Here is an 18567-nt window from a genome sequence, read left to right as displayed (position 1 = left end):
TGTCATTTACTCTTCAATCACAAAATCACAGGAAACCAAGCATCACTGGTTCCCTAGATCGCTGAAATATTTATTGTCAGTACAAGAGGGACACCAGGCTGACATCCTTATACAAGATCAGGATACTGAGTGCAGTGGAGTTACGTATGACTATCTGCTTAGAGACATATAGATTCCAAGCAAATACACCTTGGATTGTCCACCAGAACTGAAGCACAACACAGCAAAGCTAGCACAACCCACTGCATGCCATAGGAATGGGTGAAAAATGAACAGAGTTGCTTGTCAATGAAAAAAATTATACATTTGTAAATCCTCTTACTTCAAAATGAGCCACAAAATAGGTCGTACAATACACAATGGCAAAATGAATATATTATGAATGATTTTTCATTATGGAAATGTGCAGATGCTTATTGGTGGCATGAGTCATATAACATGCAATTTTCACACTATATGTTGTTAATAATGGATAAGGATTTATCAGTATATTCTTATATAAAGAAAGAACAATATTAAAACTTGCTCTTCCACTGGAATCAAATAACTTACTGTGCACTGAGCTGCTTATGAAATTGAGCTACTCTTGCCATTACTACTAATTACATTTTAATGTCAGACTTTTAAAGTAAGTATACATCAAGTCACTGCAGTAACTCATCACAGACCAGACCCACCTCACCGTTGCATCACTCAGCCAAAATAATGCTCTTTCCTGTGCCTATCTACATTAAATGAAGAGAAAAAAAGACGCAAACGCTACCTTGTCCTGGTTTGTAGCATGCGCCTGCAGGAAAACTCTTAAATTTGCCTTGCCTGTAAGGCTTGTTTCACATGTAGATAGGAGGGCTCACTCCTATTTAACTGGGAAATTTTCAAAACGGAAGTTCAGTTATGGTAAAGTCCTCTGAATAATTTGGCTGATGAGTAGGATAGGAAGACAAAACAAGTGTAGGACAAGAGGCCAGGAGCCCAAAAGCTGTTTCCAACAGTCCCTGGGCCCTCTCCCCTCCATATGCCTTAATCAGACCCTCTGTGGATCAAGCTGGAGCAATTCAAGAACAGACAGCTCTCTGCCCCAACACTGTTTATTGCCACCAGCAAATGTCTCTTACCTCCCCAAAGAAATAATTTTAATAGATCATGCCAGGATGCCTCAGTTTGAGCTGTTCCATCTTATGCCGCTACTGAAGATGGTCTAAAAACTGGAATTTGCAGTCACATGTATGAAGAGCACTCACGTTATCTATTCTGGTACTTGAGTACTAAAGTCTGATATGTCCTTCCTCAGGAAAGATAATGAACAATCATTGTAACTGCTCGACTTGTAATTTCCAAAGATTTGCTGTAGAGCAATCAAAGGCAGATTAATCCATAAGAAATTACAGGGACATACAACTCTCTGACTGTCTGAAACAAAACACCTGAAAACTTCACTTTATGTTGATTAGAAAATCAACATACATAGGAGACAAACTGAATCTCAAGAAAGTCTGATGCGGCTTATACAACAGCAATACATTTTCCTATTCTGTTTAGAGAAAACAGAATTTGTATTTGTGCCAAACAATGCAGGAGAGTTTTTGGATCTCGCCTATTCCATTTAATTTAGAAAGCAAATATCTTCACACAGTTAACTGAAAGACCATTGATCAAGAGAGGTTCATAAACCAGCAGCAAGGTAGAATGAAAGCCCAATGATAAATGATCACATATTAGACAGATATTAGTGCATGAACTGCATTCATTATTGTCTCTATTGTTGCCATAAAGAAAAGGAATTTGGAAAATCCATCTGTGGAAGCCCCCTGACATGAGACTCCAGAGAGTCAGGAACCTGCACTCAGCCCCTGCTGAAAAGAGACAACTGATGCCCCTGACCTGCCAGAGCATCAAGAGGATATGGGCTCCTTTCAGAGGTCTTCTCCATTGACATCTTCCTCTTATTCCTTCTGTTTTTCAAATAATTTGGCCCAAATTTGCAACTACTAAAGTTTTGGTATCCCCAAAACTTCATTTCCCTATCCAGAATATTTATTATTAAAAACAAAAAGAGAGAGAGAGAGAGAGAGAGAAGGCATCTACTCTGAGAGCATGGCTATTACCAAGGCACTCTGAGAACAGATAATGCCTTCTTACTTCCTACACACTACATAGGACCACTCTTCATGAATCATTACTGGTCCAGTATCTTTTCCCTCCCCATCTACCACCTCCCTCTCTAAAACCACATCTTGTAGAACAGTCTCAGAGAATGAAAAGGGGAATAAATGTCCCTTGAGACTACGCAGAACTGTCCTTATTCTCCCATCATAGTTCACTTTTTCTAGCAGCTCTCTGAAGAAAACGTCAGATCTTTGAACCCAACCTTTTCTGCTGTCAGCCTGGGCCATAAGGATTATGCACAGCAAAGAAACAAAGAGGAAATGAATGTAAATCCTGTCTACAACAACAAGGGAAAGCTACACACAAAAGCCAGTGACTGATTAAAATGCATTAATTTCTCACAGGGGCTCCTAATTATGTTATTAATACCATTCTCATCTATTTTAACAATTTAGTGGTCTCCTGTCACATAACAAATGGGCAGAATCTTTCACACGCTCTCCACCTGGGGAAGTTCATCTGAAAGAAACTCTTCCCTTTTTGCCTCCAGCTTTGTCAATGAGATTTTCCTCTCCCCTAGGAAGGGAGGCACTTCCCCACACATGCTGTGCCAGGCGTGTTCACCTCAGGTACCAGTACAAGCCACCTGGGTAGACACCGCATCCCCAGATCCCCCCACATATCTCTGCTTCCAGATGTTACCTCTGCATCTGGCTCCCAGGTCCGCATTCTCATCTGGTTTAGTTTCAACCCAACCTTCTTAGCTCAGTTAACACAACAAACCAAGGCTCTGGTGTCCAAAGCTATCGTGGCCTTTATCTTGGGCATGGGATTACTCCTGATCCCTGAGCCCATCCCACAGATCATGGGAGAAAATCCAGCACCTCTGTGATCCAGGTACACCATTTATCTGGAATGAACATGTGGAATGATGGCGGCTGGGCAGGCATTGAAGCCCAGCTAAAAAGAGCAGTATTTCACGGGAATTACCAGGCCAGATCATACACACTGCCTATCTAGTCCACTGTTTGCCATTCTCTCACAGAAAAATGCCAGAGGGTTCACTAGAAAGTATGAGAGTGTGGTAGTAGGCATTGCACAGCATCTCTCCAAAGGCCTCATGTCATCCTCTCCTCAAGAAGGCTTCAAATTCCCTCTAAAATTGCTTATCCTTGTTGCCTTTGAGGAGACACTCCCAAAACACTGTCTTCCTACCCTAGAAGATCCCCAGTAATTAGAGGAGTTGGGGGAGACAGGAACCACGTATCTGTGGAGAATGGGCACAAGATGGTCCAAGCTTGGAGAACAGGGGCTTGCTGCTCTTTCTGATGTTGGATAAGGGTTAATGTGTGGGAGAGGCAAAGAAGTAATTTCTCCCAGAGAGGTCATTTATTGGAATTTATTTTTCTTCTTTTTTTCACTTCAAATGGCTATAGTAAACAATTTAGGTGATAGGTTTAGTGTTTCCTGTTATCTTGGTCAAGTTAGAGGAGCAATCATGTCAGAGCAGTTTCCAACATACAACTTGTGGCTCTTGTGAGACCAAAAAGGGGTTTGAGTATCTTGTTAGCTCTAATGCAAAGCTGCTTAATGCCTCTAGGATCTCAGTTTCAGAGAATCTAAGGTAGAAATTACTCCATGCAGGCCATACAACTTTTAAAACAGCCAACTTCACTCTAAGATGAGGTTACTTGCAAATCCTTCAGCTCCAAAGCACAATGAAGACAGTAACGTATATTCAACAGGTAAACAGTCCATACTATCCATGCTGCCCACAGCATAAAATATGCTATCTTGGGACAACTTTGCCTGTGCTGTGATAGAACGGACCTTTTACAACCCCAGTGTTGAATTGCAAAGTAACCTGTCTAAAGTCTGGTTTTCCAGTATGAGTATTTACCATGTGCAATCAGATTTCTTATGCAGCTCATTTTAAGTATCCACTTACAAGATTTAGGCAATCATTTCAAGAATTTAAGGATAACACATAGAAGAACAACACAAGATGAGCCTTTTTTCTTTACGATGGCCTGTCCCACTGGCCTGTTCAATTCAACCAATTCAACGTGCACTTTAAGGGCACATTTTAGTGTGTGATCTGATCCCCCCGGTGCTTTCACTGTGCACAGCAAAATGCAGATGCCTTTTTAAAAACCGCTGTTGGAAATTTGGCCTTAAGAATATAGATCTAACATGACCTTTGAAATTTCTAAAACCTTAACTGATAAGCATGGTTTTAAAAGCACGTTCCTAACTCAGTCTGAACATGAATTAACATGTTTAACTTATAGCATAGACACTATGTACGTCAATAGATCTCATTGATTCATAACATCTCTTATGACTTGATCAACAACTTCAATAGACAGCACTTGATTTCAATGGGCCAAATGTCCCTAGTTGTACATAACTATGAACAAGCATTATATGATCCAAAATATGATCCATTTAAGCCGAAGAATACAAACATGGAGAAATCATCTTTCGTAGTCATTCTGGGAACACTAATACAAAAGAAAGAAACAAGGTGTTTTTGTGTACTAGTGATGGAGCATTGTGGTTGTTCTGAGACCGTACTGTTATGGCTCTCAAATGTAGCTCATTAGGACATATTTCACAGGAAGAAAATATTTGTGAAGTCAGCGTGTCCCTAATAAGAAGCTCTGTTGGTTAAAAAACTTCACGAAAGAGATTCCTAACGTTCTTCAAATATGTTCAAATTACTTTCCTAATTATTATTAAGAACTGAAGCTTTTGAGACTGATGTCATAGGGAACGAAACCTTTTTGTTTTCTGATCATATAAAACGATGACAGTTTTCTGTACAGATTCTGAGCTCCCTAAGTAAGCTTAATTTGAGAAAAATGAGATTCATTTCAACCAAAGAGTTTATTCTATTTGCTTTAGCTACAGTGGTCTTTCTAACATCAAATAGTATGTGCCTAGATGAACTGATGAAGTCCAGTCTGGAAAGCAGAGAAGTCGATGATGATAAATATTATGAGGTAAGATCTGTATGTACTACTATGATTTTATTTGGGGGAACTGTGGGTCAGATCTTGAGCACTTTTAATTTTTTGGCAAAGGCTCTCCTAACTTCATTGCACAGTATTCAGCATTACAGCACTAGCAGTATGAAAAAGGCTTGCTGAAAGAATTTTCAGTAAATTCACTTGCTTGGACACACATACTGTGTAAATCAATTCATGTTTCAATTTTCTTGCAATACAGCTTTTCGATTCAGTTGAGAATTTTTCTGAGATGTTTCTTACTTACGCAGTGGGGCCTCAATTAACATTCCTGTCAGGCATTTTATGCACATAATATAACAGATATATTATTAATCCAAAATTAATAAAGGCATGCTTGTAATACTCAAAAAATAATGACAAACAGAGAACATTATAAATCTAATATAGTTAATAGTCTAAAAATTTTACTCTGGAAATTGACTATAAAAATATCTTTACAGGTTTGCACATTTATTATGTCTCAATAGATGCCAAATCAAATTTGCACAGTTCATCTGTATAACTTTTCTTGTCTGCCCTGCAAATACTCCCTGGGAAACGAGAGCCAACCTTTCTTTTTGACTCATCATCACTGGTGTAATAACGATATTTCAAACCAAAATACAATTTAATTATGCTAGTGAGACCCTCTGGTCTTCAGCTCCCTGTCTTTTATATAGATCAGAAGGAATGTGCAGGTGCAATCAGAGGGTTAGTTCATTCTATGTTTTAATAATGCAGTATGAACTAAAATGGTTCATTCCCCTTCTCTCTCCCAGTAGCCAGAGAAGCTCCTGGGGAAGCCACTATATGGGGATAAGGAACTGAAATTAGGATTAGTAGCATTTGTGTCTTTAACTGAAATTAAAAAAAAAAACATATTTGTACATATTTTTCAGGCAAAAGCTGCCCTTTACATCATGAGGCAGGCAATATACCAGGCTCAGCTCTTCACTGCATGCCAGCATAGACACAGAAAGAAGGTTCTGTGCTGGTTACACAAAAATTAGGAGCCCAGGACCTCCTAAGGCATCTTGCATGCTAGTGGAGACCTAAAGCAATTTAAAGCTCAAGGCAATCTCTATGCTGCAAGGCCAGAACAGGCCTGATGTAAACTTGGGCCAAACACTTTCCATTCATTTCCCTGGCTATTAGCCCAGGAGAATATTGGGTCAAAAGCATCCACCCAACGCTTAGGGAGAAATGAGCTACACATTCATGTACCTTGGCCCATACTCCTGTTCATACAGACCAGATGACTAAGAGGCTGAGTCTGTATCAAGTCATTAAATACAGTCAGCATCTTCCCCTCCAGGCAGCTTCAGCTGGTGACATTAGCAAACACAGACCTGGCAACGACTCCTGTCCACACTTCACTGATGGCACAGGTACCGGCACTCATGTCCAGAAATACTTTCAATTGACACCATTTGAACAATTGCAGATACTGATATGGAGACGTGCTCTTGTGGTCAGTGTACTGAAAAGGTAAGCAGGGCAATGTCAGCCTATGAGGTAATCCATATGAAGTAGCTCACACTACAATGGAGTTTAGCAAACACAGGTAAAAAGCATTAAATATCCAAAAAAGAGTGTTACCCAGCAGCTTTTAAGGAGATATGAAAATGAATGCTTTGTGTGATTGGTAGCTCGAGTAATGCCCTACAAAATGTTAGCATTCTTTTTTTTAATTATTTTTCTTTAGATTAAAGATAATATCTTGGAAGAAAAGCAGAGGAGTCTCAATTTTGAAGAAATGAAAGACTGGGGATCAAAAAATAACATTAAAATGAACCCTACTACAGTAAACAAGATGCCAAATTCAGTTGCTAATTTACCTCTTAGGTTTGGGAGAAATTATCCAGAAGAAAGAAGTATTAAACCAGTTCCCAATTTGCCTCTGAGATTTGGGAGAGGTTTTGGAGAGAACATACCTAGGCATGCTCCAAAGGTATCACACAGGCTTGGAAGATCTCCACGTGTTAAGAGTTCTGGTCATACACTTCTAAATTTGCCACAGAGATTTGGGAAGTCACTCTCCATCTTTCTGCCTCAAGATGTTCAGGAATCTGAACCAGGTAATACTTCACAAGCGTTCAAGCCATATATTGAAAATGCATATTAAATCAGGTTAGCGATGATGCAATACAACCAGACTTCCTCAAGGGATATTCCCTGAGCAGTTCAACATGAGTCCAGTTTGCCAAAAGAAAGATTTGCAGTTCATCAAATCAAAAAGTCTCATCACTAGAACTAGCACAGAATCTCTTTATGAAATATTTTCTAATGAGAAGATGCCAAGTAGCCAATGCCAAAAATGTTCATATGATAAGATTAGGTTTGACAACAATTTTTTAGATCAGGTTTCATTCTGAAAAGTTTAAAGCTTTGGAGAAAAACATTCAGAGTCATTAAAATATCCCATTTCAGGACTATAAAATGACCAAACACAACTACCTAAAAATTACTCTTCCATTTTCTAAATTTATGCAAATTAGAGTTAAAAGACAAAATTCCAACCTGAATCATAGCATTTTGAAAATGCTGTTTTTTTCATTCAAACCTTCTTTTTTTTTTCTCCCAGATTGTCTTACTGAGATGTTTGAGATTTGATTTTTCATTCCAAGTTAAGATGGAATTTTTTTTTGACATCTCAATAATTTTTTCAGGATGGGAAAAATATTTCCTGCCCATTACTAAAAATAATCTAACCCAGCTTTTCCATAACAGTCCTTCTTATCATACCTGCTGCTTTGTCTGAACTGTCCATTTGTCTTGGAACCAAGTTTCAGTTGGCTATCCCTGACTTGCATCTGACACATGCATGAAGTAGAAGTTCAGGACAGGAAAGATAACTGCTATGTCAGAAGCCAAGATTCTTTCCTATTTAATTTGATTTCTTTCATTCCTTTCTTGCTGTCTCACCTGATTATAACAGATTTTGTTTTACTGTCTGCTATTTTTAGGGAAATGAAGACTAACAGTTATGTTAATACTGGAATGAAATCATGAAGACAGGAAGTGAAAGACTGGGAAAAGCTGCAATGTGTTTTCAAAACTAAAGGTCATGAAAAGGAAACATGAGAACTGAAATTCAAACCTGTCTTCATGTTAGGAATGAAGTATTTATTCTGTACAAACCCTTGATGTATAAGACAATGATAATTGTAGTGACTGTTGTAGTAGTTTACTTCAATGGCAGTGTAGTATAAATACTATTTACATCTGTGCGACTTATGTCCTTTTGGTTGTAAAACCTGATTTCCGAACAATGACTGTATAATTGAAAGCATTTTAAGCAAAACTAAAAGAAGTATAGTATGAATAAAGAAGCGTGGTACAAATAAAAAGAAGCTTATGATATGAATAACAGAAGCAGGATCGAAACCACCCGTACCCTTTGTGTCATACGCAAACTAAGGAAAATAAAATAAAATGTAGAGAAAGCACTTTTCCTGTTGTTTATGAGTCACATTAGATATAAATCTGAAAGGCAACTTGTCATGAATTTGCCACAAATAAAACCTAGTTTCCTGGACCCCCACTGAGGAATAACATCTAACCAAAGTCACATTGTAATGAAATTATCTTGGGTTTTATATCTGAGATAATGTCCTCCCTAATGTCCTACAAGATCTGCCCTGGGGGTGTCCTGGTTCCTCTGTTAATGTGAGTGACATTACAGCTACCAGATACACACACGGAAGGGACTGCTCCATTATAAGCCCATATTTCCATTTCACGTTTCTTATGAAAATCATTCCCTTCTAAATGGAGTATTGTGTATCTCGGCTTCCTCCAAAACTGAGTTTTCAATACGCTTTGAAGAACAGTGAACTCACACCTGTTAGAGGGAAGCTAAATCTGGTGGGCTACGGGATTTAAGGGATTCTTTCTTATGTCCCTCAGATGCTGCATCACCTTGACAGCAGGTCTGGCCAATGGCGGGACTAGGCATCCCAAAAAAACCACACCACATGTACATACACACACTATACAGCCACAGCTGACTACCAACAGACAAGAGAGCAGCACCTTTACAGTCTCCACATACACGCTAACAAGACTCACATAAACATACAAATGGGCTGATCCTCTTCTCACTCACAGGCTCATGAGGCTGAAAGCTTGCTAGTGGATCTCCATCCAAACAAGCGCAAACAGATCCCTCCGGTAGCTGTTCCAGACCAGCGGTCTCTCCAGCAGTTGGCACTCAGACCTTTGGTCCCTCCACCGTCCTGATCTACAGTGTCTCTGGTAGCTGGCTGCCACACCTCTTCTCCTGCTTGCCAGTTAGTCCAGCTTTAAATTCATGTTAGAATCACACACACAGATGGGTCCCTTCATTCACAGCTGTGAGATGCTCAGTCTGTTCAATAGTTCCATAGGTGGTATCCAGACAATCAGTCTCCTCAGTTGCCAGCCCTCAGACCTGCAGGTCCCTTCAACCCTCAGTCTCCACCTCCAGTTGCTGGCACTCAGAACACTCACTCTACTCACCAGCTAGCCTGGCTTGAAATTTGCTAGCAGACCAGAGAACTGAGAATACACTCACATGGGAAAATATTCAATTATTGAGTTTAACAAGAAGATAAGGTACACTGTGATGATCAGGCACAGGGCACAGCCTGACAAAAAATACTGACAGCAGCCTGACTGCATGCAACCCATCTCTTTTATCCCCCCTCTTCTCCATTTTCCCATGCTGGTTCTTCCCCCAACTATGTGATCCCTCCCTTTGACTGTCCTTGACTCTCTCCTAAATATTCCAAAATAAGTTTAGGACTTTCCCACATCCATTAAAACATTCCATAATAAGTTTTATGTGTTCCTATAAGCCCTCTCAAATATCCCATTGTAAGTTCGCTCTTTCCCATGAGATCCATGATAACCAGTTACAGAGCTCTAGCTGAACCCCCTCAAGGCATTGAGTGGTTCCTTTAAGGTCCCATCAATCAGTGATCTAAGAGTTCTGCTCTTTGTTACTGTCTTGTTATCTCCTTTTCCTTGGGGTTTGGGTATCTGAGAGTTTATTATTTCTCCTGTCTCTTGCCTTAGTCTTTTATGCTGAATAACCAGTAACCAGATATCCTTACATTCCACATACCTTTAGACGAACCTGGAAAAAATGCTGATCAAATTGATCCATTTTATCAGACAAATTCATAGCTGGGATAGAGCCTGAGCTGCCATTCGTCTACAAAGTTAATGCAGCTGCTTGAAACACAACACTATTCAACCTGTGGCTGGTGAATTTAATTCAATCTGAAGCAGTGACACCACAGTCCTGAGAATATCTAGTCTCTCTACTCACTCAGACTTGAAATATCAAAGAGATAGGGACATCTAAACAGATTATAAACAAAGAGATTGTACCTTTTGGAAGTGAGAGTCCCAAACTGTTCTTCGGGCTTCTCTTTGAGTCTCACTTTACCTAACAAGTGCTGGTGAAACACCAGTTTTCCAGCATAACTCTTGGGTACTGCAGCCAAGTCCATGCTGAAGGACACTGGTCAACAAAATGTGTGGGGGCCAGTCCAGGACCCAGCCTATGAAGCAGATGTCTTGCCATTACCTGCCACAAGAACAGGATGTTATTCTTTCTCCAGTCAGGGAAATTGTGGGATGTTTTAGTGATTTACAGTCAAATAAAGAGCTGAAGAAAATGCCCTGAACACTGAGTTGTGTCCTGGTCCTGCAAACCTCACTGCACATCATGTGAACCAAGAGCAAAAAAGATTTGTGAGAATCCCTGAGCAGCAATACGAGCTGCTGTTTTTTAAGGCACATATCACCTAGCAACCAGGAAAGGGGACACATCAATTGGCATTAATGATGGCTGCTACGGGAGGAAAGCAGAAGCTCAAACACTGGCCCAGCAGCAACAACAATCAGGTTGCCCTCTTATTGTGAGCTCCACAGCATGGATACAGGAGATGGCTGTTGATTTATTTTCCCTCAGCAGAGGAAGAGCTGGTGAAAAGTACATAAAGGAGGAATTATGCTATGCTGTGCAAAATTTCTATTTGGTTTGAGAGCCAAGAAGACAATCACTGGATAGTGTGACTGGAAGAGAAGGGGCACAACAGGCAACATACATTGCCAAAGCTATTACTCACCAGATTATTTATTATCCATATACAGATATTATTCATGAATTGGGAAAAAGCAGGGAAAGGACTCAAGTAAATCAAGTGACAGGCTATTGAGGCTTACCAGCATGAATTCTGGTAGGGTTCAGGAGCTCCCAGCCTTCCCTGCCATATACATAATATTTATGTCTGTTATTAAAGCCTCCATGCAAAAACAGTACCAGGCTTATTTTAGATTCTGACTTCAGCTTATGGAGATGACAGCTGACAATCTACTGATTAATTTATTAATCTGAGGGCTCATCATGTTGATTTCAAAGTATCATTTGGACAGATTTAGTAGAATGTAAAGAGACACCACTGTTTTACTCTCAGAAGGAGCCAAAGATTTGGGCATCTGGCATTTGAAATTTTTCAGTTTTAGATTCACTTCAACTGCTTTTGCGACAGCCTTTTGCATTTTCTTCAGAAGATGACAACTGGGCTAGCCTTGGGCATCACAGACCAGTAGAAATTTACAAACACTAAAAAAAGACATTTTATGTTGCCCCGTCTTGAAGAGTAACCAGCAGAAATTGGAAATGTTTTCATTAGTGACACCCACTAAAGTACATCTAGCAAAGATTCACGGACACCCACAGATATCCAGTTTGCACTTGTGCTGCTCTCTTGATGACAGAAGGCGGAGAAGAGCCTCATCTAGTGCCATTCAGATCTTTTGTAGCACAGAATGTGGATGAGAAAAATCGGTGCTATCAGGAAGGGGAAAGAGGCTTAAGGTATTCTTATGTGTGTTTTATCTCAAAGAAAAATGGACAATGCAAAATACATTTTCTATTCTTTTCATGCCTATGCACATGGATCTTATTAAGTGATTAGCCAGAAGTTCAGTCCTATGGCCTTACCTAGAACCATATCCTATTAAAATTTTGGTGAAAACCAGCAAAAAATGTGTTTCTTATACAGATGTCATCTCAATTATCCACTTAGAGCCCTAGAGTAAACTGGTGGAAGAAATATTATAGATAGGCTTTCAGAAAACTCAGGCATATTTATAGGTTACCACTGTACTCACATTATAAGAAAAGTACATGGTTTCAATATTTTTCTAAAAACAGAAGGTATTAAATGTTATTCAATTAGATCCCATCCCTTTATAATCATCCTTCAACCTGCTGATAGTGCATAAAGTCAAATGAAAACCAGAAGGTTGTTTCTACTGTTTGCAAGTCTTAAAAAAGGAGTCAGATGATTAAAACAGACATAGGTCAGCAAAATCTTGCACAGGAAAATTCACTTTGCTACATCCCAGATTTTCAGAGGCACCCAAGTACTACTCTGTCTCACATAGTAGCACATCAACAGATAATTATTTCTTTTCAGGCCCTGCTTTCAACATCAGGTTGGACCAGATGATCTCCAAAGGACCCTTCCAATGCAGACTTTTTTGTGATTCTATGATTCTTCAAGCTTGGGAGATGCAAAGCTAAGACAAAACTGTTATTTCACAAAGGAATCTTTATTTCTATTTCCTTATATACCCTTACAACTTTGACCTCAAGTCCTTCACCAAGTGTAGGTCACTTGCCACAGCAGAAAGTTTCCCAGTCAATAACAGTAATGGTGCAGGTAGGTGGGAGCCTTTAACTGTTGCCACTTTCTGGAACTTGCTGACCACTCAGCTCTTTCCCCTTATTTTGTCATATTTAGGACACCTGTTCTGGTTTTGAAGCTTTTGCACTTACTATATTTATCTCATCTCTGACACTCACAACAATTCTACCAAGAGTTCTACCACACTTATCAGTTACTGTGTTCATTGTCCTTAGTATGACATCCGGCTACTTTGTCTCTTGCACCACATTGAAAATTACAGGCACAAGCCAAAAAACAAAGAGAAGTCAGTTTATGGTTCCACAGAGTTGAAAACAAAGCATGTATCAAAAACTTCCCTCTCACTTCTCTCCAAATTCCTGCAATTCATATGGACCCAGAGGGTTGATCTTACATATATAGCTAGAGGCAGCCAACAACCAAATCAGGAATGTTTTCAATTCTTTCAGTTACAGCTTCACATTCTACTTATTGCAAAACATTTATTCTCCTTTCTCCTCACATATATTTGATACCTCAGCCATAACGAAATAGTTAAATATTAGAAACAGGAGCTAAACTTCACATGCTGCATACTGTAGCACAGATGCACACACATGCACAATGCAATATCTGTTTTGTTGGGCATACTAAGTCATCATGTCTGACTTTTCAAATACCACATTTATGCATATACTGCTAACAAGTGATAGACAAGCAGTGGTTCAAGAACAGAGGCAACTATTAGGCATATCCTAACTCAAAACTCTGCTTGAATTATGACTCTTAGTTTCTAAAGCCACCCTGCCTCACATCAAAGAGACCATATTGAATCACTTTGCATCACTGAGATTCAAAGTATACGATAGGTCACATTCTATCTCTGAGGAGCTTTATACTAAATTTTTCAGTGGAAAACAAACAGATTTACAACGTGTGAAGACACTGAACAGAGCCAGTAGGGGCTGATGGGCTCCATGTGCTGCTCATTCCCAGCAGGGCTTAGCTGGTACATTTGCATGAATTAGTGAAGGGGAACAGAGAGGAACTTCTTAAAATCAGCTGCTTCTCTTAGCTGCTCAACACTGTGGGTACATAAAATACATATGCATCTTGGAGCAATAGAAGTGTTTAGAATTAACTATATTATATGACTATTATGGAGAATTTTATTTGTAAAAGAATGGAGACAAACTTTCTTTGAACCCTGCTATTGAAGAGAGAGGGTCAAGGAAAAAATAAAAGCATATGTTGGGTACTGAGCTTGTCTCTGAGTGTGATTACCTTTTTGACTAAGTACCTAATTGCCCTTAGAGACAATCATCAATTCTGAGAGCTGCAAGTTTGCCTCTCCCTCAAGAGGCATTTCAAATGAAATGGTACACCCTAATTCAGCAGCTGATTTCTTTTGGCAGCTGTAAAAGAAAAGTCAGAAGTTTAATTTAGATGTCTGTGAAGAAATTAAATACCAGTGAAGTTGCAGCAGGTTACCTTTAGTACAGTTATACTGGCATCACATATGGCTTATGAAGTCTTGAAACAAGGAAGTGTGAATACAGGTGATTCTGAATTGCTCTTGAACTCCAAGTGTCAGTCTTGTGTGGAAAGAGCAGGGTAAGGAAAAGAGCAGATGGTTGTCAGAAGGTGCTTCCCATTCTGGCTCAGCGCAGCATACTACCGTCTGCTTCCCCAAGTTCCATATTTCAAGACATTTCATAACACATGTATTCTTGCACATATTTATACTGCATATGAATTTATGAATCCCCAAGGTGTCCTGGAGGATTGCAGAGCCCACACCCATCTTGAATTTACAACTAGTTATAAATTATTTGTGTGTCTTATTTCCCTCTCATGCTAAGTGCAGATGGCGCACAGTTTGGCACAGGCACAACAGCAGCACAGACTGTGCCTGTATAGTGGTCAGTGGTGATTTTCCCAGTTACCCCAGAAAACCACAGAGATAAGCATATGCTATCTTGGGCTAACTGTGAAAAGGGCCACACAGGAGAAAGTTTGCAGATAATGTATAATGTAATGGCTTTTTTTCCCTGTTTTCCAACATATAACAGTAAATATTCTAATCTCATCTCATTAATATTATCTTGACAGTGAATAATCTTCTCTTGTTTTGTATAATACTGTTCTCTTAAATCACTATTGCAGTATATGCTTTCACATGTCTGCTACCAAATTTGTTGTTCAGATCCTCACCAGTGAACAAGCGCTAGTGACACCACTGTGCATGCAAGTATACCTATTCTGCCTGTTGTCAGAAAACGTGACAAGCAGCAGCTCACTTTGGCCTTAACTGAAACTATGTGACCTCTATTAATATAAGCCTGTACTTGAAAGCCGGTTAATATTCAGAAAACCAGAAAGCTGGTTAATATTCAAGGTCGACATGCTGGGGGGAAGTGATGCCACCCAGAGGGACCTTGACAGACTTGAAAGGTGGGCCCATGTGAACCTCATGACGTTCAACAAAGCCAAGTGCAAGGTCCTGCACATGGGTCAGGGCAATCCCAAGCACAAAAACAGGCTGGGAGGAGAATTAATTGAGAGCAGCCCTGAGTGGAAGTACTTGGGGGTGTTGATTGATGAGAAGCTCAACACGACCCAGTAATGTGCACTTGCAGCCCAGAAAGCCAGCTATATCCTGGGCTACATTAAATGAAGCATGACCAGCAGGGAGGTGATTCTCCCCTTCTGCTCAGCTCTTGTGAGACCTGGAGTACTGTGTCCAGCTCTGGGGCCCTCAAAATGGGAAGGACACAGACCTGTTGGAGCGAGTCCAGAGGAGGGCCATGAACATGATCCAAGGGATGGTGCATCTCTCCTATGAAGACAGGCTGAGAGACTTGGAGTTGTTCAGCCTGGAGAAGAGAAGACTCCAGGGAGACCATATAGTAGCCTTCCAGTACCAAAAGGAGTTCTTCAAGAAAGCTGGAGACAGACTTTTTACAAGGGTACGTAGTGATAAGACAAGGGGCAGTGGCTTCAAACTGAAAGAGGGTGGGATTCAGATCAGATATAAGGAAGAAATTCTTCACCATGGAGGTGATGAGTCACTGGAACAGGCTGCCCAGAGAAGCTGTGGACGCTCCAGTCCCTGGAAGCGTTCAAGGCCAGGCTGGACAGGGCTTTGAGCAACCTGGTCTAGGGCAAGATGTCCCTGCCCATGGCAGGGGGTTGGAACTAGATGGTCTTTAAGGACCCTTCCAACCCAAACCATTCTATGATTTTATTATTCAATACCATTATTCATAAAAGGGATATATGTTAACCCTTAAACTGTATAGGATCTTCGTAAAGTATAGATTGGCATTATTGCCTGATCCTGCCCTCAGTCTGGGATAAATCTAAAATAACTTCACTGGAATAAATGTATTTATTTATTGATTGACATGACATTGAAACTGAGTGCAATTTAACTTATAAGTAAGTTAAAGAATAGCTCAAGGCGTGAAGAAACTGCGACGCGTGCAATTATGCAACATTTTTCATGTGAATGGGCCAGAAGTGAGGCACAGGCCCTTAAACTAAAATTGCCTTAGTGGGTAGAAAATAAATTAACTTTACCTCTTTCTTTTAACATGCAAGTCACATCTTAATATTTTGGGTTATGAGGTAAAAATATGAAAATTGTATGTAATTAATCTTACAATCTAAATAGTCAGCTGCTGTACTCAAATTAAAGATATACATAAATGCATTGTATACAGAAAAACTGGCTCAGAGATACAAAAATTGTATGTCTGTTCTGTAAATTAAAAGCAAGACATTTGGGATTATCAAAACGCAATGCAAGCCCGAAATTCCTGTCATTGCAAAACTGAAAAATTGTGCTGTGGCCACAAGAGGGCAGAAAGAACATTTCTTGTGTGGCTTGATTTCTGGGGAGAATCATGTATTCCCTTACAGAATCTGGGCTGGAAATTGCCATAAGAGGCTGCTGGAGGAGTTAGGAAAACCATTAGTTTTACAAAAGTTATCTCGTGAACTTTCAATGTTAACGAAGTCTGGTCATACTCGACTCTACATTTTAAAATAAATATTCCTAGAAAAACTAAATTTAAAACAAAAATCACAATGGTATTTGACTTAAAGCCTGATAAGAGTATTTATTGAAGTGTGTATTTAAGCAGCCTCTAAATGTTAACTTTTGCTTTTTAGCACCGGCTTAAGGATAATATGTATAATTTCTTACTACAATAAACAGCTTGTTTTGGCTCTTTTGAATCCAAATGCATGTGTCATTCTCACAATATCATGGCTATCAAAATCAGTGGGAAGTCCAGAGAATGACATCTCAGTCCTCTTCACTGAAATGCTCACATCCCTCTTATTTGCTCTACTAACAAGAGGAAAAATATTAATTAGATAAATTATTTTCTCCCTGTTTAGCTGAGCTGGCCTCATCTTTTCTCAGCCCACTGTCAAGTAGGTAACAGAAACACTATTTTAATCACTTAGAAATTATCTTTTTTCTGTTTCCACTGGCTACGTCCCATTAGACCACCTGAAGCATATTTAGTTTCAGCATAGAAGGGATACTGGTTTAATAACCACCTCTGCAAATCTTCATCTTTTCTGTATTAGTCAACAGGAAGGTTATAAAAGCTCTGACCTGAGATCACACATCTGCCAGAGCCAAACACAAACGACTGTTTTATCTCTCTGTCAGAGCCATCAAGTGACTCTTCCCTGGGAGCTGAATATTTTGTTTAAGGCAACAGATTATGCTTCCAATCGAAGAGGTGCCTTGTTGCAAGGTTCCTTCCTCTCTTTGCCCCAGCAAGAGGGATAGTTTTCTTTATCCAGCTTTCTATAGAGCTGCCACAGCATGGGGACACCTTTGATAGCCCTTGATTGTGGGATTGTAGGACCAAGCAGTCAACAGGGCACTGTGGTAAGAGAGGAAGACTATGGGTAAGCTCTTAACAAAATCCATAGAGAGGTAGAAACAGAAGGACTACATGGCGAACTCACTGCAGAACATCTTTAATATGATGGCATGAGTGCTGAGGGAGCTCACTAGTAACATCTGGAGGCCACACTAAACCCTGAACAACCATGGCAACCAGGAGAGATGTCTGAGGACTGGAAGAAAGAAAATGCCAATAGTACTTTCAAAAACGGCAGGAAGGAGGCTACAGGCTGGTCAGCCTCACCTCTGTCTCTGGGAAGGTGATAGAACAACTCATCCTGGAAACTGCTTCCAGGGACATAAAGGACAAGAAGGTGATTTGGAGTAGTCAGTATGGATTCACCAAGAGGAAGTCATGCTTGACCAACCTGATAACATTCTATGATGAAATGACTGACTTAGTAGACAAGCAGAGAGCAATGGATGTTGTCTACCTTGACTTAACTAAGGCTTTTGACACTGTTCCCCAAAAAATCCTCATAGAGAAACTGATGAATTATGGTCTGGATAACCATAAGAAGAAAAAGCTCAGAGGGGATCTCATCAATGTGTATAAGTATCTCAAGGGAGGGTGCAAAGATGTCAGTGGTGCCCAGTGACAGGACCATAGGCAATGGGCGGCAACTGAAATACAGGAGGGTCCACCTGAACACAAGGAAACACTTTTGACTGTGAGGGTGACCTAAGCACTGGCATAGGTTGTCCTGAGAGGCGGTGAAGCCTCCCTCCTTGGAAACATGGTCCTAGGCAGCCTGCTTTAGGTGGCTCTACCTGAGCAGGGGTTGGACCAGATGACCTCCAAAGGTCTCTTCCAACCTCAACCATTCTGTGATTC

General features: G+C 40.1%; 1 protein-coding gene and 1 long non-coding RNA gene across 2 annotated transcripts in view; one reads left to right on the top strand and one right to left on the bottom strand.

Moving 5' to 3' along the window:
• LOC110355402 (uncharacterized) overlaps positions 1-18567 on the bottom strand; it is a 117110-nt gene that overhangs the window by 62567 nt on the left and 35976 nt on the right. The gene's annotated exons all lie outside the window — the stretch shown is intronic.
• On the top strand, positions 4918-8583 carry NPVF (neuropeptide VF precursor). The gene is made up of 3 exons (XM_005513478.3): positions 4918-5111; positions 6823-7195; positions 8084-8583. The coding sequence occupies exons 1-3, from the start codon at positions 4971-4973 to the stop codon at positions 8089-8091; spliced, it is 522 nt and encodes a 173-aa protein (XP_005513535.2). The 5' UTR covers positions 4918-4970; the 3' UTR covers positions 8092-8583.

The sequence above is a fragment of the Columba livia genome, chromosome 2, assembly GCF_036013475.1.
Source record: "Columba livia isolate bColLiv1 breed racing homer chromosome 2, bColLiv1.pat.W.v2, whole genome shotgun sequence".
Lineage (NCBI taxonomy): Eukaryota > Metazoa > Chordata > Aves > Columbiformes > Columbidae > Columba > Columba livia.
This window is presented reverse-complemented; position numbering and strand designations above follow the sequence as displayed.